Source organism: Aquarana catesbeiana, linkage group LG02, assembly GCF_042186555.1.
Source record: "Aquarana catesbeiana isolate 2022-GZ linkage group LG02, ASM4218655v1, whole genome shotgun sequence".
Classification (NCBI taxonomy): domain Eukaryota; kingdom Metazoa; phylum Chordata; class Amphibia; order Anura; family Ranidae; genus Aquarana; species Aquarana catesbeiana.
This window is the reverse complement of record NC_133325.1, coordinates 339,478,631-339,500,933: the sequence shown is the minus strand read 5'-3', so window position 1 is coordinate 339,500,933 and position 22,303 is coordinate 339,478,631. Positions and strand designations below refer to the sequence as shown.

Below are 22,303 nucleotides of genomic sequence, written 5' to 3'. Positions count from 1 at the left end.
CTCCTTTTTGATCGGAGCTACTCTTGTGGGCCCTGTCTTATTTGTTTTTTTGTTTATTTTTAGTGTGTGTGTGTGTGTGTGTGTGTGTGTCATCGTGTACTTAAAGTGGTTGTAACCCTAAAAAAAAAAAATGCGTAGTCAGTGCCGACTGCAGGACTGTAACAGACAGAGCACTTGTATACCTAATAGCCTGCGAAAACCTGAGCTTGTTGGCTAACTGGGAAAACTTCCAGAATTTCCAAAAGCCAGCCTGAATTCATTAACTGCTGCTGTTAGTAGAAACCTCTTCTAATTCAAGCAAAATACACAGCAGAAAGGAAAACGACATCCACCTTCCTAAGGACCCTAAGCAAAACCGAGCTGGTGAAAGGTGGGAGGTGCTATAGCCTCTTGGGGGCTGGACTTTGGTTTTCTATGTGCCTAGTGTCTATTTGTTTTTTGGGTGGCAGTACAACCCTAGGTTAAATTGGATGTAAACCCAATTCATGAAATTTGAGCTGGTCACATATATCTGTAGTGTTTTCTTATCTCTCTCCAAAGCACTGAGCGCTGTATGTTTCTTCTGTTCCGTAGCTCTGTAATCAGCCTAATAACTTCTGACAAGTTCTCCCAGATGGGACATAAAAGCAGCCTGAAGTTTGTGTCGTGGGAGGTTGCTATAAATAGATTAGCAGACAACTTGCCGTCTCACAGCACAGCTCTGCACATTCATTCCTTCCTTTTCCAATGTGGAGTGGGGGTGTATGCCTTTCCACCAATCAGCTGTCTTGGCTTTATGCCAATAATCCACTCCCAGTGCTGAACAGGAAGAGAGAATCTGTAACAGGATGAGCACTTTCTAAAGGATATATAAAGCTGAAGACAGCAGATATCAATGTAAAACTTATATAGGGAGATTTGTTTCATCCCTGTGTATCATCTGAGGCTGTTCACTATACTGATTATATGTGAGGGTTTACATCCACTTTAAGCATCAAGCTGTGGCCCTTGAAGGATGATAAATACAGTTTTAAACTGAATAACAGAACATAAAGGCATATTTACTGCTCCAATAAAGCACCATTGTTGCTAGATTTTAAAATGTATAGAATACTGTTCTTATTATCATAAATAACTAATCTATAATGTGCAAGGCTTCACTGAAGAGAAATGGCAGCTGCCGCATCTTGTTCCTATCATTTTTCCCTATATCAGTGACTAGCTCACTACAATGTACAATAGGGTGAGTGACATAGATTGAGGACTTTGCATTAACCATGTATGTGTATATAACAAAGTATCTGTGTCTGCAGCTCACCTTGTCAGGCTGTTCTTCTGCTCGATTCTGGAGAAGTAACTGCATGTACTTGTTCAGGGGATTTGCCTCTTCGGAAGTACTTAGTCTGGCATTTTCTTCAGCCTCTCTCACCATTTTATCTTCTTGTTCTGGTAACCTTACTCTTGAGTTTTCTTCTTCTTGGGATGTTTTAGAATCTGCTACCGAGATCTTAGAATACGAGGCACACCAAGACATTATTTTATATTATCATCTACTAATCAAAAACACACAGAATGTAAGGCAAATCTGACAGCTTAGAATCTGAGCATTCCACCACACAACCTGAGCACTTCTGCACGCAGCCATTCTGAGCAGATATATATATTAGAGGCACAAGAGGGTAGGAGGTAGGAGTACGTACTCACACCTTGCTAACCTATGTGTTAGTACTACAAGGTGTGACTCGCATGTCCAGTAGTCATTGAAATGTAAACAGAAGTTTCCCCACGCTCATTAGCTACTCATATAGAGCTAACAATTTACTAATTGTGCATTCAGGAGAAGACAGTGATTATCGCTAGTGGCTATAGCAGCCGCTAGCAATAATCACGAGCAAACCTGGCAGGCTGGTTGTACCAAAAGTTTATCGATTGATGGATCAACTTGGCACATTTAGCCTTCCCACACACAGTTCGAATTTCAGGCAAGTTCCTGCTGAACCGGCCGAGTTTCGATCCATCAAAGGCTGGCCTAAGATGTTTGCCGTCAAAATCTAGATAGAAACCTAGGGTGATAGATACAGTACAGTAAGTGTGCAACATATTACATTTTTGTTTTATATAAACTTTACCTCAAAATTAAGCTTACAAAAGAGCGCACAGTCGAATACTCAACTTTTGACATTTTTAATACTGTAAATTAAAGTGATTCCATTACCTCCTGCTCATAATCAGATTTCTCAAGGATTTCGGGACTCTTTCTCTGATCTTCAGCTTTGTCCTCTTGAGGGGAACTCTGTCTAATTTTCTCTACATGTTTGCTATGGCTCAGATTTTCTGTTTTATCTCCGCTTCTCACTGAAAAGAAAAAAAAAAAAGAAAAAATTTGCAGCTGCAGTGATCACAGGTTTGTTACCAATGAATAAAAGGAAACCATCACAAAAAAAAATAAATATAGGATGCTGATTTTTTTTCTGAAAGTGTCATCTGTGTGGCTGTCATGCCGATCCTTTGGCTACAAGCTGGATCTGGAGTTCTGAAATCACTTGCTGCATACTTGCTACAGGTTAATGGTTAAGAAAGTACTAAAGCCAGAGACTGCTAGTCCGATGGTATTTTCACAACCACCAATGGCAGCCTACATTTATCCCCATGGCAATATAAAGAACATAAATGTACCAGAATTGACAGTGCATGACAGTTTTTGTTTTACCTTCTGGTCCTACATCTACCAGGGTGGGAGAATAGCAGCAGCTATGCTCAAACCAATCCAACCAGCAACTCAAAACATTAACTTCTGTTTCAATATGTGGCTTGCAGGAGGACTCAAGATTCCTTTTAGGTTTCTATATTCAGTGACACCCCTTGACTAAATGTTATTTTATATAATGAGGTTGTCTGCAGGCCAAGTTTGCAGAAGTCATTCTATTAGGAAAAAATATTTTCAGCAAGGCTACATAGAGTGCCATCCTATAACCATGGACATACACTTCCGTAAGCCTTACAGGATTTGAGCCTACATACAGCATATCCGGGATGATTTTTGCAAGACTGACAATCGCAGTGTCTATGAACCCCTCCAAAAGTTCAGCAGACAAACACATCTGAATGATCACAAGGCAAAAGTTCATCAGTTTAGATTCTGTATGACACATTACTGGACATACCAAAAGATTATTTTGCTTGGCTGCTGGCAAAGTAATGAGATACAGTGTGGGTTAGAACAGTGATCAGAACGAAGGTTCCTTTTCATGACTATATTGTGAAGTGGGGGAAAACACCATAAAAACACATTGCATGGACTTTGTTACCATGACTCCTTTTTACTCCTATACAGTATCTTCAGCATGAAGCCAATGTTCTCTAGCTCTGGCCCTATTAGTACTTACTTATTTTACAATCTTCTGAGTACCACTATTAGGCTAGTTGCACACGCGCATAATAATTTACTAATGTTAAAGCAGAGTTTCAGTCCCCCAAACATTTTTTTTTTTAAAGACTGCTCTGTAACTGTCTTAACCTGTAAATGAACATTTATAACATGTCATATTTTTTGTGCTTTTACTTTCTTTAAAAATAGTTAGTTACTTACTGATCTTGGAAGCAGGCAGATTCCATTTTAATTGTGGGCATCTGAAGCCCTCTCATGTTCATTTCCTGGATTTCTGTGCAGCTGTCTATCCATAATGCACCACCAACATCAAATCTCGCACATGCTCAGTAATGCCTCTATACAATCTCTCTCTCTCATATTATATATATATCTATCTATATATAATATAGTGATAATGTGTAGCCTGCGCTGAGACCGTATAACTTTGAGCAGACTTGTAATGTAACTGTGTGGAGGGAAAGAGAGGAGCTGTCAGAATTCATCTGTGATGTTGGGGGTGGGCGGGACCAAGCAGCTATGGAACACCAGCCAATAGGATGGGGTCAGGGCGGGCCGCTACATGTATGCGGCTCCGCCCCCTTTCTTAAGAATCCCAGTAATTGGCTGGTGTTCGATAGCTGCTCGGTCCTGTCCACCCCCCACACCACCGATGAATTCTGACAGCTACTCTCTCCCTGTGTATGTGAGATTTCGGCAGTAGGCGATTCGCAAGGAGTCATGGGATACATGACGCCGCCATCCCAGGAACCAGAGGCATAACTAGAACCTTCAGGGCCCCGGTGCAAGAAACCATGATGGGCCCCCCTTCCAACCGAGCCCCAGGCTTCCAATTTTGGGAGGGTGTCCATGCACATGCTCCCAAAACCGCGCTTCCCGCATGACCCCTGGGAAGTGCATCCAGCGCAATCACAGAGGCCCTTTACCATGTGATCAGCTGATCACATGTAAACAGACTTGCTGGTTATCCGCAGCACTTTCCTCCCACTGTGTTAGGAAAGGACTGCCGTTAACTGTCAAGAATGTCAGTAAATTGTTTACACCGATAATCAGTGCCCCAATCATCAGTGCCATCTATCAGTGCCCATCAATGCTGCCTATCAGTGCTCATCAATGCCGCCTATCAGTGCCCATCAATTCTGCCTATCAGCACCACCTATAAGTGCTCATTAATGCCACCTAACAGCGTCCATCAGTGCCACCTATCAGTACTCTTCAATTCTGCCCATCAAAGCCCATCAATACTGCCTGAGTTCTGCCTATCAGTGTTCCTCAGTGCCCATCAGTACCACCTATCAGTGCAGCCTATCAGTGCACATTAGTGCCTCCTATCAGTGCTCATCAATGTGGCCTATCAGTGCCTCCTATTAGTGCCCATAAATGCCTATCAGTATCCATCAGTGCCTTCTATCTGTGACCATTAGTGTCTCCTATCAGTGCCCATCAGTGCCTTTTATCAGTGCCTCCTCTCAGTGTCCATTAGTGCCTTCTATCAGTGCCTCCCATCAGTGCTCATCGGTGCCCATAAATTCCTCCTATCAGTGCCCATTAGTGCCTCCTATCAGTGCCCATAAATGCCTATCAGTGCTCATCAGTGCCTTCTATCAGTGCCCATTAGTGCCTCCTATCAGTGTCCATAAATGCCTCCTATCAGTGCTCATCAGTGCCTCCTATCAGTGCCCATTAGTGCCTCCTATCAGTGCCCATAAATGCCTTCTATCAGTGCTCATCAGTGCCTTCTATCAGTGCTCATCAGTGCCTTCTATCAGTGCTCATCAGTGCATTCTATCAGTGCCCATGAGTGCCTTCTATCAGTGCTCATCAGTGCCTTCTATCAGTGCTCATCAGTGCCTTCTATCAGTGCCTCCTATCAGTGCCCATAAATGCCTTCTATCAGTGCTCATCAGTGCCTTCTATCAGTGCTCATCAGTGCCTTCTATCAGTGCCCATGAGTGCCTTCTATTAGTGCTCATCAGTGCCTTCTATCAGTGCCTCCTATCAGTGCCCATAAATGCCTTCTATCAGTGCTCATCAGTGCCTTCTATCAGTGCTCATCAGTGCATTCTATCAGTGCCCATGAGTGCCTTCTATTAGTGCTCATCAGTGCCTTCTATCAGTGCTCATCAGTGCCTTCTATCAGTGCCTCCTATCAGTGCCCATAAATGCCTTCTATCAGTGCTCATCAGTGCCTTCTATCAGTGCTCATCAGTGCCTTCTATCAGTGCTCATCAGTGCATTCTATCAGTGCCCATGAGTGCCTTCTATTAGTGCTCATCGGTGCCTTCTATCAATGCTCATCAGTCATCTTCATTGTCCGTGTTGTAATATACTCACATAAACATGCTTATAGAAGAGTAAACATACATATACAAATAAATTACTGCACTCATGTAAAATTTTCTATTTGTGTTTTACTGCTCTGTACTAAACGCTGTATTACTGATCTTTACTCAGCTGTGTGCATGGTTCCATAGACAACAATACATCTCATTGCAAATCATTAAAAAAACAGCATTTTTTACTCCCTTGTGCAAGAGACCGCGCCTTGTTAGGCAAATTGAGAGTTCAAAGTCACCCCTCATTAACGGCAATGGAACCGTTCTAAATGGTGCAACTCAAGTCACTCAGACTTAAAAAAGAAAAAGGTACCTGCACTACTTTTGGTGTGACTTTAACATAACGTGCATTGACTTCTGTTGGGGTAGTCCTATGCAAGCCGTGATGAAGTCACGCAGGGATGTTGGAGCAAAAGTTGTGCAGCTTTGAAGCCACGGCAGTGTGAACAGGGGCTAAGTTTACTTTCACATTGATCAGAGGCTCCATGCAAGTTTATGGGTGGGCAGATGTAAACCTACAAGTTAATCCAGGTTAGAAAAAAAAGGTAGCCTGATATAAGGAGATGCAAGTCCTTTTTCATCGGCCATTCCAAAGATCCGAAATAGATCTGCAAAGGCCTGCTGTGAAAATGCGGACAAAAAATCACTAACGAATTTGGATGTCACAAAAGTGGCACCTATCTTGTTCTGCCCTGATCCAGCAGGGTATGTGTTCATGGATCCCCTACTGAGCAGAGCAGACAAGGCTGGTGTGAAAGCATTTTAAAACACCCCCCCCCCCATTTTGTGACTTTCTGACATAATCAAATCAGATCAGAATATTTAAAGGGTTTGTAAACCTCAGTCATGAAATCTGAACAAAGCACATATATCTGTACTGTATGTCTCTCCAAAGCTCCAAGTGTCATTTCTCTTTGGTGCTTTGTTCATCGGTTATCAGCACGAGTCACTTCTGAGAAGTTTTCCCAGCACATGAGATACATTTGTGATGAGAGAGGAAGCTCAGCACACAGTTTATATATTCAGAATACAGCTCAGCATGTTCCTTCATTCCTGTGCTGTGTGTGAAGGGGTGTGTCCCATTCCTCCAATCAACTCTCACACACTAACTGCAGCTCTCTACCTCTTCATCTGCGCTCCTGACAGATGAATAAGGATTTTATCACAATTCTGCCCTTTTGAAGGGGTGTAGGGAAGAGAGGACTGCAGATAAACAAGTAAAACTTATGTAAGAGGATTTTTTTTCATGTGTATCATCTAAAGCGATTAATTTCATTGGGTATATGTGAGGGTTTACAATCACATTTAGGCCTCATGCACACCGAAGCTGATAAACTCACTTTTTTTTGTGAGTTTGGGCATTTTTTTTAAACAGCCCTTAAAATCCCCTCTATGTTATCCTATGTGTCCATGCACACAAGGACGTTTTTTGAAGTTTATCAGCAGGCAAGTTTTTGGGCTGTTGTCTGAATGCCCTAAAATAGTGTTCAAGAGCAGTTACATAGTTGGTAAGGTTGAATAAAAACCAACAGTCCATCCAGTTCAACCAGTGAAGGTGTGTGTGTGTGTGTGTGTGTGTGTGTGTAGAAAACCCTAGTTAGACTTACCGGTAACGGTATTTCTACGAGTCTTTCAGGACAGCACCTGGAGAGAGCGCAGCTCCACCCACTTTCCCAGGAAGCACTGCAGTCAGTTTCTTTAAAGACCGGACACTTCCACCATGGCCTCAGTTGTTCATAGAGTACCTCCAGCCATGCTGAAATTAGATAAGCAGAACATAGCAATAACACACTTTATAACTTTAAACTTAGGGTGGGTCATCGGCGCTGTCCTGAAAGACTCGTAGAAATACCGTTACCGGTAAGTCTAACTAGGGTTTTCTCCCTTCGTCTTTTAGGACAGCACCTGGAGATGATAAAAGAGTACTTACTCTAGGGTGGGACCACCGCCTGCAGGACTTTCCTGCCGAATGATTGTTCCGCTGCTGATAGCAAGTCCAACCTGTAGTGGCGGGTGAAGGTGGAGAAACTTGTCCACGTGGCCGCTTTACAAGTCCGACCCGGAGAAGCCCCTGCCCTCTCTGCCCAGGACGTTGCTACTGCCCTTGTTGAATGGGCCACTACCCTCTTAGGGGGCTCTGCCCCTGAAGCTCTATAAGCTTCACTGATGGCCATTCTTAGCCATCTACCTATGGGGTTTTTGGACGCACTATACCCCCTACGTGGTCCAGAAAATAGAACAAAGAGAGAATTTGATCTTCTAAAATCTTTTGTTATTTCTATATAGTGTAATAAACACCTTCTCACGTCCAGGGAATGGAAAGACCTCTCCTTAGAACTGGACGGGTTAGGACAAAAAGTAGGGAGAACCATTTCTTGTGCCCTATGAAACGCTGTTGACACTTTTTGCAGAAAACCCGGGTCAGTTTTTAGCACTACCCGGTCTGGAAAAATATAACAAAAGGGTTCTTTTATGGAAAGAGCTTGTAACTCGCTTACTCTCCTAGCTAAAGTAACTGCTACTAACAGGACCAGTTTTAGCGACCACAGCCTGATTGATGCTTCCTCTGGAGGTTCAAAAGGCCCTTTGATTAGACCTTGCAGAACCAAAGAGAGGTCTCATCTGGGAAAAAACTTAAAAGGTATTGGCCTAGCTCTGGCCAATGCCCTGAAAAATCTAATAATGAGCGGCTCCTTAGATAATTGTCTCTCAAGGAAAACTGATAATGCAGCTACCTACACCTTCAGGGTGCTAGCTGCCAATCCCATCTCCATTCCCTCATGGAGAAACTCTAGTACTGGAACAACTTCTTGTGGCGAGAGCCTCTTAGCCGTGCACCAGCAATTAAATTGCTTCCACGTTTTGAAATAGATGGCTCTGGTAACCTCCTTACGACTATTCAGAAGGGTAGAGACCAGTTTATCTGAAAGGCCCTTATTCTTTAACATCTGCCCCTCAGTAACCACCCTGTCAACCTGAGGTGCTCGGTATTTGGATGATGAAGGGGTCCCTGCGTTAGGAGATCTTTCCGCAGTGGAAGCACCCAATAAGGTTCCACCGCCATCCTCTGTATTGTTGCGAACCAAGCTCGTTTGGGCCAAAAAGGGGCCACTAGAATCATACTCGTGGCCTCTTTTTGCAGTTTTTTTAAGACCAGAGGGATCATCTGAAAGGGGGGAAAGGCGTAGCACAACTGGAAGTTCCACGGATGTGCTAATGCATCCAATCCTTTTGCCTGATCCTGCCTGTTTAGTGAGAAGAAGGCCTCTACCTTTGTATTCTTCTGGGATGCAAAAAGATCTATTTGGGGCACTTCCCATCTTTCTATTAATTTTTGTAATGTTTCTGTGTTCAGACTCCATTCTGCTTCTAGTATTCTTTCTCTGCTCAGAAAGTCTGCTAGAAGGTTCAAATCTCCCTTCAGATGTATTGCTGTTATGGACCTTAGGTTGTTTTCTGCCCAGGCTAGAATTTGAAGTGCCGAGGATAGCAGGGTCCTGCTCCTCGTTCCTCCTTGCCTTGATATGTATACCACTGCTGTGGCATTGTCCGATAAGACTTGGACATGATGGCCCCGGACTAATTTCTCGAAGGCCCATAGTCCCAGGAGAATAGCCCTTAGTTCCCTCCAATTGGAGGATCTTCTGGCTTCCCAGTCTGTCCAACTCCCCTGAGCCATCTGTTCGTCCAGGTGGGCGCCCCAACCCCAGGAACTTGCATCTGTTGTCAGCCTTTTCTCCAAGGGAAAGCCCCAGAGTAGGCCCTTGTCCAGGTTTGAGTGGCTTCTCCACTACCAAAGCTTCCTCTGAACCTGCGGAGGCATTTTTATCAATTTTTCCAGGGACTCTCCATAAGACCAATTCGTTAAAATTGCCTGCTGGAGCTCCCTTGTATGTAGACGTGCCCATTGCACTGCTGGTATAGTCGCAGTGAGTAGCCCTAAGACCAACATAGCTGCCCTGATGGAGACTGGCATGTTTGTCTGTGTCTTCTTTACCGCACCCTGAAGCTTCTCTATTTTCCCCTGGGGGAGAAAGATTCTCTTCTGGATGGAATTTATAGTATAGCCCAGGAATAGTATTGTCTGTGATGGAATCAAGTTTGACTTTTCCTTGTTTATTATCCATCCGAGACTTACCAAGTGTCTCATTGTCTTTTCCAGATCCTTCACTAATAGGTCTCTTGTTTTGGCAAAAATTAGTAGATCGTCTAAATAAGGTAGAATTGATACTCCCTCCACTCTGAGTGGGGCTAAGGCCTCTGCCAGGATTTTTGTGAAAATCCTCGGAGAGGATGACAGCCCGAAAGGGAGAGCTGTGAACTGTAGATGTAGGGTTGATTCCCCCATTTTTATTGCAAATCTTAAGTGCTTCTGGGATGCTGGTGCTATTGGCACATGTAGATATGCATCTCTCAGGTCTATGGACGCCATAAAACAGTTTGGGGTCAGGAGACTCTTCACTGAAAAAATTGTGTCCATTTTGAATTTTTTGTACCTGATAGTTTTGTTGAGAATCTTCAGGTTCAGAATGAGTCTGAATTTGCCTGAAGGCTTCTTCACCAGAAATATGTGCGAATAGCACCCCTGTTCTACTTCCTTGGGAGGCACGTTCGTGATCACCTTTTGTAGCAGCAATTCTTGCAAGATAGCTGTCATTGCTACGGATTTTTCTGGGTCTCGGGGAGCCTGGGTTACGTAAAAACGCACAGGTGGGGGTTGAGAAAATTCCAGCCTGTAACCCTCTAAAATTGTCTTGAGGATAAACTGGCTGTTCGTTATAGTCTTCCACTGTAAAAAGAAGGTTTGTAACCTTGCTCCCACAGTTGGATGACAGTCACTGGGTTTTTGTATTTGTGGCAGGGGGGCGAAATAGTACTCCTGACTTGCCCCTCCCTCTTTGAGATTTCCATGGCCTTTTATAGCCTGTCTCTTTGGTATCTGGGGTTTTCCGAAAAGCACGAAAATTCTTATTGCCTTGCGGAATCACCTTTTTCTTTATAGGGAAAGCCTTCTTCTTGTCAGCTGTTCTGTCAAGTATGGCTTCAAGCCCAGGGACAAACACCAGATCTCCCTCAAAGGGCAGACCACACAACTTTGTTTTTGAGGCAGTATCCCCTGTCCATGTCTTGACCCATAAAGCCACAGCTGAGTTTATTAAAGCTGAGGATCTGGCTGACATTCTGATTGATTCAGCTGAAGCATCTGCTATATACCCTATCGCTTTTAATAACACCGGGAGTGTATCTAGCAGATCTTTACGAGGCGTCCCTGCCTCAATATGCGCTTTCAGCTGTTCCAGCCAGTGTTCCAGATTCCTGGATACCACCGTTGAAGCCATGGCTGGTTTCAAATTTGCTAAGGATGAATCCCACGCCTTCCTTAATAGGAAGTCCGCCTTTTTATCCATGGTATCCTTAAGGATACCCATGTCCTCAAATGCCGGGTCAGTATTCCTTGATACCTGGGAAAACGCTGCGTCAAGTCTTGGTTTTTTGTTCCAGATATGTGAGCTATCCTCGTCAAACGGAAATCTCCGCTTGAGGGATTTAGAAAAGAAAGGGGCTCTTTCTGGATCTTTCCATTCCCTTTTAATAGTTTCCGATAGAAACTTGTGTACTGGAAAAACTCTGTGCTTTTCCTCCCCGAGGCCCTGAAACATCCTATCGTGTAAGGATAGCTGAGTTTTATCCTCTGTGATGTTAAGGGTAGTGTGTATTGTCTTTAGCAGATCATCCACCTCCTCAAGGGATAGTTTGTACCTAGAAGAAGGAGAAGAAGTCTCATTCACTTCTTCCGCTTCTTCGTCAGAGTTTGGTAAAGCGCTACATTCTTCCTCCTCTGAGTCGCTGCCCCCTCTGGATGCCGAAACAGAGGATTGAGAACGGGGAACCGTACTGCTATGCGCCGTTGGGCGCCTATCCAGATAGGATCTGAAGGATTTAAAGGTGTCCGCCAGTTCCTTCCTGAAAGAGCTCAGCAATTCTCCTTGCTGAGTCGCAGGACTAGCAGGAGCAGTCACCTCCTTAACTATGTCTGCAATACAGGACTTGAATATTTTGGTCCAGGAATCCCTCAGTAAACCTTTACATGACGAACATTTCCTCTTAATAATAGGGGAGACATGCTTGGTCTTTTCTTTAGCCTTCTGAAATATCCCAAGGGAAAAAAGATATCTGCTGAACCAACATTTCACAAAACAGATTACATGCTGTACAAAGGAAACAAAAAACCGCAAGGGAAGTTAACTCTTTAACCCCTATGTCTTGTTCCACAGCCAGTGAATCACCCCACAGATCCACTTCCAACCAAGTAATCAATCACTTATGCTTCTTCTAGTACTCAGGAAAAGTGATCTGCAGGCCCCCTTTTTTCTTTTTAGGAAGGGAATATATATACAACAATTGCCCATAGAGTAAGAAAAAAACAGTGACCAATGTCCCTGCTTACCTGGGCCTGGCTGACTGGTGTGGCTCCTGCTCCTGCCACTGCCGTCTGATCGTCCTCCATTGCTGACAGGACTACAGCGGCGTCTGTGCTCCTTTATTTGATTTTCCCGGGCCGCTCACCGCTGTGAGGGCCAGAAATTACGTCAGCCAAAGAGACCGCCCCCTCGTCCTGCGTTCCAGCGGCCGGAACCGGAAGCCGCGTCGCGCTGCTCGAGGACCCTACCCCCGGTCGGAATGACGCACTCGTCATCCGAACCCGGAAGGCGTGAGGTACTGTAAAGTAGACGCCGTTCGCTTCTCCACAGCCATGCCGCCGGTCTGTAGGAGCGGAACCCCCAGTAGCCTGGCTCTCGACGAGCATGAAGAGGAGGGGGCGCCGGAGAATCCCCCACACATAAGGGAGGATGCTGGGCTGTCTTTGAAAAAAGAAACAACTTCTACCGGTATGCAAAATACTTTCACCACCTGGAGAAAGCGCAGCACACCCCTGGCTCCCTGCAGCGCTTCCACCATGGCGGAGGAAACACTATAACTGAGGCCATGGTGGAAGTGTCCGGTCTTTAAAGAAACTGACTGCTGTGTTTCCTGGGAAAGTGGGTGGAGCTGCGCTCTCTCCAGGTGCTGTCCTGAAAGACGAAGGGAGAAAAATAATTTCCCATATCCCCTTATATTGTTTTTGCTAAGATGTATGTCCAAGAGTCTTTTAAACTATCCATTCTTCCTGCTGACACCACCGATTGGTGAAGAGTTCCACATTCCTGACTGTGAAAAAACCCTTACGCAGCTTAAGGTTAAACCGCTTCTCTTCCAGTCTCATTGTGTGTCCTCTTACACTCCCTTGGACTGAAAAGTTTCATACTTATGCTAGGATTAGCGTTGTATACTGCTATTAAACCGCCTCTCAAGCGTCTCTTCCCCAGGGAGAACAAATTTAGTGCTTGTTGTTGTTCCTGATAATTGAGGTCCTCCAGTCCCCATATTAATTTAGTTGCCCTTCTCTGGAATCTCTACAGCTCCAGCACATCCCTTCTGAGGATTGGTGACCAGAACTGGACGGAATACTCCAGATGCGGGCAAAACAGCTGAAAAACATGCATAAACAAGCTTTTATCAGCAGCCAGAGTTTTTGTTTTACATTGCAGAGCTGAATGTAAGCGCAGAAACGCTGTTAAAGGGGCGTTTTTAACCTCTTCGCGCCTGCGCTATAGCCGAAAGACGGCTGCAGCGCGGACGCTAAATGCCGGGAGGCCGTCCCTGGACGTCCTCCTGTTTACTTCAGCAATGCGCGCTCCCGCGGGTGCGCATCGGGGAAGTTCTGTGCTTACCGTGTCCGTTGGACACAGCTAGTCACAGATCGCTGAAAACGGCCAATCACAGTGGCAGTTTTCAGCGCGATCAGCGGTGCCAATGAGAGTTGATCTCAAATGTAAACATATGAGATCATCTCTCATCGACGGCTCTCCCTCCTCACACAGAGGCAGCGTGTGAGGAGGGAGAGCGAACCACTGCAGCGGTAAGTGTAAAAAAAAAAAACGAAAAAAGAGTGTCCCCCACTTCCATCTGTCCCCACTGTCATGTCCCTGCCATCTGTCCCCAATGTCATGTCCCTGCCATCTGTCCCCACTGCCATCTGTCCCTACTGCCATCTGTCATCAGTGCCACATATTAGTGCCATCTGTCAGTGTCACGTGCCATCTGTCATCAGTGTCACGTGTCATCAGTGCCACGTATTAGTGCCATCTGTCATCAGTGCCACGTATTAGTGCCATTTGTCATCAGTGCCACGTATTAGTGTCATCAGTGCCATCTGTCATCAGTGCCATGTATTAGTGCCATCTGTCATCAGTGCCACCTGTCATCAGTGCCACGTATTAGTGCCATCTGTCATCAGTGCCACGTATTAGTGCCATCTGTCATCAGTGCCACGTATTAGTGCCATCTGTCATCAGTGCCACGTATCAGTGCCATCTGTCATCAGTGCCACGTGTCATTGTCCTGGTGCTCTAGGGCCTTCAAAAGTGTAATAGGTAGTCAACAAGTTAGATGTGCAATTTATGCTCCTAGAACACCTGATGGTGCTCCCTGCATGTTGGGCCTCTCTATGTGGCCAGGCTGTGAATAATTCCCACACATGTGGTATCGTAATACTCAGGAGGAGTAGCAGAATGTATTTTGGGGTGTTATTTGTGGTATATACATGCCATGTGAGTGAAATAACCTATTACAATGACAATTTTGTGGGGGAAAAAAAAAATCTTCATTTTGCAAAGAATTGTGGGAAAAAATGACAACATCACCATGCATCTTACTTAATACCTTGGAATGTCTACTTTCAAAAAAGGGGTCATTTGGGGGGTATTTGTACTGTCCTGACTTGTTCTGGTCACAAAAAATTAGATAGGCCACCAGTACATCAGGTGTGATCAATTTTTTATGATTTGCACCATAGTTTGTAGACTCTCTAACTTTCACAAAGACCAAATAATATCCACTAAATTGGGTTATTTTTACCAAAGATATGTAGCAGTATAAATTGTGGCCAAAATTTATGAAGAAAAATTAATCATTTGCAAAATTTTATCACAGAAACTAAGAAAAATGCGTTTTTTTTTTCAAAATTTTCGGTCTTTTTTCATTTATAGCGCAAAAAATAAAAAACCCAGAGGTGATCAAATACTACCAAAAGAAAGCTCTATTTGTATGAAAAAAAGGACAAAAAATTCATTTGGGTACGGTATTACATGACTGAGTAATTGTCATTCAAAGTGTGAGAGTACTGAAAGCTGAAAATTGGTCTGGGCAGGAGGGGGGGTTTAAGTGCCCAGTAGGCAAGTGGTTAGAGCAGAATTTTCCTACCAGCAATCTGACATCCAGAAAGACTTTTTTGAATGTCCTGTGTGCATGGAGCCTAAAACTGATGTTTATTTTTCTCAGAAAGTTACTAGATAATTTGTAACAATTAGTCCATATCTTGTTTCTTGACAAGTTAGGCCCCCTTTCACACGGGACGGATCCGTGTTGATCCGCCCCGTGTTTATCCGCTGCTCAGCGGGGATCGCTCCATTTTTCCCAGCTGAGCAGGCAGATGACAGGCCGGGACTCGCACACTGTGCAGGGACCGCCCTGTCAGATCTCCGCTCTCCCCTATGGGGGATCGGAGGAACACGGACCGTCTGTCCGTGTTCCTCCGATCCGCTCTGCAGACGGATAGAAAAATAGGATTTTCTTCCGTCCGCAGAATCGGACGAGAGCGGAGCCGGACAACATCGGGTGTTAGCGGATGTACATCCGCTGACACCCGCTATCCCATAGGGATGCATGTATGTCCGTATTTCATCCGAAAACGGATGGATGAAATACGGACATACGGTCCGCATGTGTGAAAGGGGCCTTACAGACTTGAATGCAAAGATGTTTTTTTTTTTCCTTTTGTTATTAAAATTTTTTTTAGACCAACACAAGACAAGATATGACATCGGGGCATAGAATTTGTCTTGTAATATAAATGCATTCAGTAATAATACTGGTATATGTCCAAGGCAATAATAATCATAAGACAAGTCAACACAGAGTAGACATATGCAGTACCAGTGGAATTCCGGAAAGTATCAAGCAGAGCGAGTTGATGCCATCCTTTTGTGCCCTGTATTTTACAAAGATTTTGCCCCACTGGTCTGACAAGTGATTATCGGCAAATGGCTCATCAGAGTAGCGCACCATGTTCATCAAACCTTAGGGGGGACTGCAGATGTAAAGAATTGTCTTTTTCACAAGACTTGCAAAGTAAAATGCAATACAATGCGTTAACTTACATGAGTCATGTACTGAAGTAGCTGCCACTGGCACATCTGCAGTGACACGAATATCATGGACAGAGTCCTCAGATGGATGCGACAAGTCACTTTCAAGCTGCTCTGGTATGTCCTCTTGGTCTGCGGGAAAGAGGAGGGGGACAGTTAAACAATGATCCCATTATCTTCTAGCTCAAAGCCTGGCAGAACTGTCTGGGAATGACTGAGTTCACACACTATGCAGCATTGGGATCCATTCTATAGAAGCAGAAAAATGGATTCATTCTATTTTCTCTCTCTCTCTCTCTTCATTAACATTGCTGTCACCGAACCATCATGGAGAGGGAGAATGATTTCCAAACACTGTTAACACATACGTTTGCCTATAGATGTCCAGTGCCGAAATGTTTTCTAGAACTGCTCGCCACTTGAACTGTAAAAATAACTCCCTCACCATTGTTTTTTTCTTTTTAGAAATGGAAATGAGGAATAAATTCCCAGAAAGAGAAAACTAACCAGGGCTCTATCAAAAAAGTGTGTGCAGCAGAAACTTAATATAAAAGTCAGTACAATGGATTTATCTGGCACATGAGAAATACAAAATAGAAATTCATCCCTACTCTACCAAAGAAATGCAATGGAAAGAGCACAATTCAGAAGCATAAATGAACGTTATCGATCATTCAAAATATGCCATTTTCTGGGAAGTCTTGTATTGTAAAAACTGATTTATAAAAAAAAAAAAAAAAAAAAAAAAAAAATGTAAAAAAAGAATAAATAAATAAAAACAGCGCAAAGACATCAACTCAAGCCACAGAATATACTGTGACAGGGTGGGTAGTAAATGGTTTGCCTAATGCCGGAGAAAATTCAGATGACCTAGAATAACAAAGTCAATTACTTGGCGCCAAAGAAAAAAACATTTGACAAAAATTCTTCCATATAATCATAGCAAAATCATAAAGTCTATCATTACCGCCAGTGGAAGTATTATTGCTATTAGTGGATTAGTCACAGGGTAATTTCCTCTCCTGACTGGTTACATCGTCTTACAAGAAAATATACAAATATGTAGAAGTATTAGTAATATTAACTATATACAGTAAGAGACTGTTGCAAAATGTCCATGATTTACAGTTTGTGCAGCACTTTATAATGTCATAGTAGGTGAGGTTGAAAAAAGACACAAGTCCAACCTATGTGTGTGATTATATGTCAGTATTACATTGTATATCCCTGTATGTTGTGGTCGTTCAGGTGCTTATCTAATAGTTTTTTGAAACTATCGATGCTCCCCGCTGAGACCACCGCCTGTGGAAGGGAATTCCATATCCTTGCCGCACTTACAGTAAAGAACACTCTAAGTAGTTTAAGGTTAAACCTCTTTTCTTCTAATTTTAATGAGTGGCCACATGTCTTGTTAAACTCCCTTCGCGAAAAAGTTTTATCCCTATTGTGGGGTCACCAGTACGGTATTTATAAATTGAAATCATATCCCCTCTCAAGCGTCTCTTCTCCAGAGAGAATAAGTTCAGTGCTCGTAACCTTTCCTCATAACTAATATCCTCCAGACCCTTTATTAGCTTTGTTGCCCTTCTTTGTACTCGCTTCATTTCCAGTTCATCCTTCCTGAGGACTGGTGCCCAGAACTGGACAGCATACTCTAGGTGCGGCCGGACCAGAGTCTTGTAGAGCGGGAGAATTATCGTTTTATCTCTGGAGTTGATCCCTTTTTAATGCACGCCAATATTCTGTTTGCTTTGTTAGCAGCAGCTTGGCATTGCATGCCATTGCTGAGCCTATCATCTACTAGGACCCCCAGGCATCCTAGATTCCCCCAGAGGTTCTCCCCCCAGTGTATAGATTGCATTCATATTTTTTGCCACCCAAATGCATTATTTTACATTTTTCTACATTAAACCTCATTTGCCATGTAGTTGCCCACCCCATTAATTCGTTCAGATCTTTTTGCAAGGTTTCCACATCCTACGGAGAAGTTATTGCCCTGCTTAGCTTAGTATCGTCCGCAAATACAGAGATTGAAGTGTTTACCCATCCTCCAGGTTGTTTATGACAAATTAAACAGGATTGGTCCCAGCACAGAACCCTGGGGCACCCCACTACCCACCCCTGCCCATTCCAAGTACTCCCCATTTATCACCACCCTCTGAACTCGCCCTTGTAGCCAGTTTTAAATCCATGTACTCACCCTATGGTCCAAATATAAAAGAAGACCCTACAGATACAATGCTAATCCTCCCAATCAAGTGATACAAAAAAGGTAATAACTGTGGGGAGATATGCTGATGGAGAAGACAGAAGTGCAGTTTTAAGGTTGTGACAGGACAGGCTTCCATAAAGAAAGGAATTTTTAAGGGATCGCTTAAAGTTTTACTAAACCCACAACAGTAAAATCAGTCTGTATATGCAGCATAGCATGCTTGTTATATTCACTGTGGAACTTAAGGGGTTAATCCTCTGCATTGTGTAAAAAGGCTGTTTTATCCTGTATTCACAGATCCTCTCCCTCCTGCAATGTCTAGCTTAGGAAGACCAGCTAACACAGGCAGGGTAGCCAATCTGCACATGCTCAGTTGTGTCTTTTATGCTGGAGAGAACAGTTACTTGTTCTCAGAGCTAGCCAGGTCACATGATATTGACATCATACATGTGGGCGTGTATACAGGCTGCAGGGGAAATCTCCTCCTACCTGAACTCTCAGCACTGGAGAAACTCTGCAGTTTATCATGTAATCGTGGTATACAGATAAGCGAAAAAGGTATATACAGTGGGGACGGAAAGTATTCAGATCCCCTTAAATGTTTCACTCTTTGTTATATTGCAGCCATTTGCTAAAATCATTTAAGTTCATTTTTTTTCCTCATTAAATGTACACACAGCACCCCATATCGATAGAAAAACACAGAATTGTTGACATTTTTGCAGATTTATTAAAAAAGAAAAACTGAAATATCACATGGTCCTAAGTATTCAGACCCTTTGCTCAGTATTTAGTAGAAGCACCCTTTTGATCTAATACAGCCATGACTCTTTTTGGGAAAGATGCAACATGTTTTTCACACCTGGATTTGGGGATCCTCTGCCATTCCTCCTTGCAGATCCTGTCCAGTTCTATCAGGTTGGATGGTAAACGTTGGTGGACAGCCATTTTTAGGTCTCTCCAGAGATGCTCAATTGGGTTTAAATCAGGGCTCTGGCTGGGCCATTCAAGAACAGTCACAGAGTTGTTGTGAAGCCACTCATTCCTTATTTTAGCTGTGTGCTTATGCCGCGTACACACGGTCGGACTTTCCGGCATACTTGGTCCGGCGGACCAGAGTGTGCCGGACAATCCGCCCGTGTGTAGGCGCCGGCGGACTTTTTCCCAAAAGCCCGCCGGACCTAGATTTGAAGAAAGTTTTAAATCTTTCCGCCGGACTCAGTTTCGGGCGGAAAGTCCGCTCGTGTGTGTGCTGGTCCGACGGAAAGCCCGCTCGTGTGTATGCTGGTCCGACGGACCAGATACGACACGAGGGCAGGGTATTGCATCTCGCGCTCGCTGCAATAGGAAAAACACATTTTCCTATTGCGGCGAGCGCGGGGCATACCAGGCCCTTAGGTCTGGTATGGATTATAAAGGGAACCCCCTACGTAGAAAAAACGGCGTGGGGTCCCCCCTAAAATCCATACCAGACCCCGATCCGAGCACGCAGCCTGGCCGGTCAGGAAAGGGGGTGGGGACGAGTGAGCGCCCCCCCCTCCTGAACCGTACCAGGCCGCATGCCCTCAACATGGGGGGTGGGTGCTTTGGGGGAGGGGGGCGCCCTGCGGGGCCCCCCATCCCAAAGCACCTTGTCCCCATGTTGATGAGGACAAGGGCCTCTTCCCGACAACCCTGGCCGTTGGTTTCGGGGTCTGCGGGCGGGGGCTTATCGGAATCTGGGAGCCCCTTTAATAAGGGGGCCCCCAGATCCCGGCCCCCCACCCTATGTGAATGAGTATGGGGTACATGGTACCCCTACCCATTCACCTAGGGAAAAAGTGTAAGTAATAAAACACACTACACAGGTTTTTAAAATATTTTATTAAACAGCTCCGGGGGGGATCTTCCTCCGGCTTCGGGGGTCCCTCCGCTTCATCTTCTCCCGGCGTCCGGTTGGTTCTTCTCCCGGTGTTCCAGTTCTTCGGCCGGCTCCTCTGCTGTCTTCAGGTAGCTCTCTTGCCAGCAGAGGTCCGGACTCCTGGGCTTCTTCTCTTCTCCAGATGTTGACACGACGCTCTCTCCGGCTGGACTGCTCTCCGAGGGCTGCGTTGTGACTTATATAGGCGGAGACCCCGCCCCCTTTTGATGTCACAGTCCCTGGGCATGCTGGGACTGTGACGTTTTAGGGGGCGTGGTCAACATCACCCAGTGACCACGCCCCCTAAAACGTCACAGTCCCAGCATGCCCAGGGACTGTGACATCAAAAGGGGGCGGGGTCTCCGCCTATATAAGTCACAACGCAGCCCTCGGAGAGCAGTCCAGCCGGAGAGAGCGTCGTGTCAACATCTGGAGAAGAGAAGAGAAGAGAAGAGAAGAAGCCCAGGAGTCCGGACCTCTGCTGGCAAGAGAGCTACCTGAAGACAGCAGAGGAGCCGGCCGAAGAACTGGAACACCGGGAGAAGAACCAACCGGACGCCGGGAGAAGATGAAGCGGAGGGACCCCCGAAGCCGGAGGAAGATCCCCCCCGGAGCTGTTTAATAAAATATTTTAAAAACCTGTGTAGTGTGTTTTATTACTTACACTTTTTCCCTAGGTGAATGGGTAGGGGTACCATGTACCCCATACTCATTCACATAGGGTGGGGGGCCGGGATCTGGGGGCCCCCTTATTAAAGGGGCTCCCAGATTCCGATAAGCCCCCGCCCGCAGACCCCGACAACCAACGGCCAGGGTTGTCGGGAAGAGGCCCTTGTCCTCATCAACATGGGGACAAGGTGCTTTGGGGTGGGGGCCCCGCAGGGCGCCCCCCTCCCCCAAAGCACCCACCCCCCATGTTGAGGGCATGCGGCCTGGTACGGTTCAGGAGGGGGGGGGCGCTCGCTCGTCCCCACCCCCTTTCCTGACCGGCCAGGCTGCGTGCTCGGATCGGGGTCTGGTATGGATTTTAGGGGGGACCCCACGCCGTTTTTTCGGCGTAGGGGGTTCCCTTTATAATCCATACCAGACCTAAGGGCCTGGTATGCCCCGTGACGGGGCTCGCAAGGTGTCAATCTCGCCGATAAAAGCGGCAAGATTGACATCCTTTTCTAGTCCCGTCGCACCTGAGTCACGTTCAAAATGAACGGACTTGTCCGTGTGTGGGCAAGTCCGTTCATTCTGAAAGTCCGCCGTAACTCCGGCGAAAGTCCGTCGGAAAGACGGGCGGACTTAGCCCGCCGGAAAGTCCGGTCGTGTGTGGGCAAGTCCGTCCGTTTTAAAGTCCGGCGCACCTGGCGGACAAAGTCCGTCGGAAAGTGTGCCGGACCAAGTAGGATAGAAAGTCCGACCGTGTGTACGCGGCATTAGGGTCATTGTCTTGTTGGAAGGTAAACCTTCAGCCCAGTCTGAGGTCCTGAGCACTCTGGAGAAGGTTTTCGTCCAGGATATCCCTGTACTTGGCCACATTCATCTTTCCCTCGATTGCAACCAGTCGTCCTTTCCCTGCAGCTGAAAAACACCCCCACAGCATGATGCTGCCACCACCATGCTCTGCTGTTGGGACTAGTGATGAGCACTGCCTGGGTTTTCTCCACACATACCGCTTAGAATTAAGGCCAAAAAGTTCCATCTTGGTCTCATCAGACCAAAGAATCTTATTTCTCACCATCTTGGAGTCCTTCAGGTGTTTTTTTTTTTAGCAAACTCCATGTGGGCTTTCATGTGTCTTGCACTGAGAGGCTTCTGTCAGGCCACTCTGCCATAAAGCCCCAACTGGTGGAGGGCTGCAGTGATGGTTGACTTTCTACAACCTTCTCCCATCTCCTGACTGCATCTCTAGAGCTCAGCCACAGTGATCTTTGGGTTCTTCTTTACCTCTCCCACCAAGGCTCTTCTCCCCCGATAGCTCAGTTTGGCCGGACGGCCAGCTCTAGGAAGGGTTCTGGCCGTCCAAAACGACTTCCATTTAAGGATTATGGAGGCCACTGTGCTCTTAGGAACCTTAAGTGCAGCAGAAATTTTTTATAACCTTGGCCAGATCTGTGCCTTGCCACAATTCTGTCTCTGAGCTCTTCAGGCAGTTCCTTTGACCTCATGATTCTCATTTGCTCTGACATGCACTGTGAGCTGTAAGGTCTTATATAGACAGGTGTGTGGCTTTCCTAATCAAGTCCCATTAGT

General features: G+C 45.4%; 1 protein-coding gene across 2 annotated transcripts in view; it reads right to left on the bottom strand.

Moving 5' to 3' along the window:
- OFD1 (OFD1 centriole and centriolar satellite protein) overlaps positions 1-22,303 on the bottom strand; it is a 111,199-nt gene that overhangs the window by 10,968 nt on the left and 77,928 nt on the right. For both annotated transcript variants that reach the window (XM_073614867.1, XM_073614868.1), the window contains exons 19-21: positions 15,963-16,082; positions 2,195-2,334; positions 1,298-1,486 (exon numbers count right to left, since the gene is read on the bottom strand). In XM_073614867.1, the coding sequence (XP_073470968.1) occupies positions 1,298-1,486; positions 2,195-2,334; positions 15,963-16,082 (449 nt within the window). The remainder of the gene's footprint in view (positions 1-1,297; positions 1,487-2,194; positions 2,335-15,962; positions 16,083-22,303) is intronic.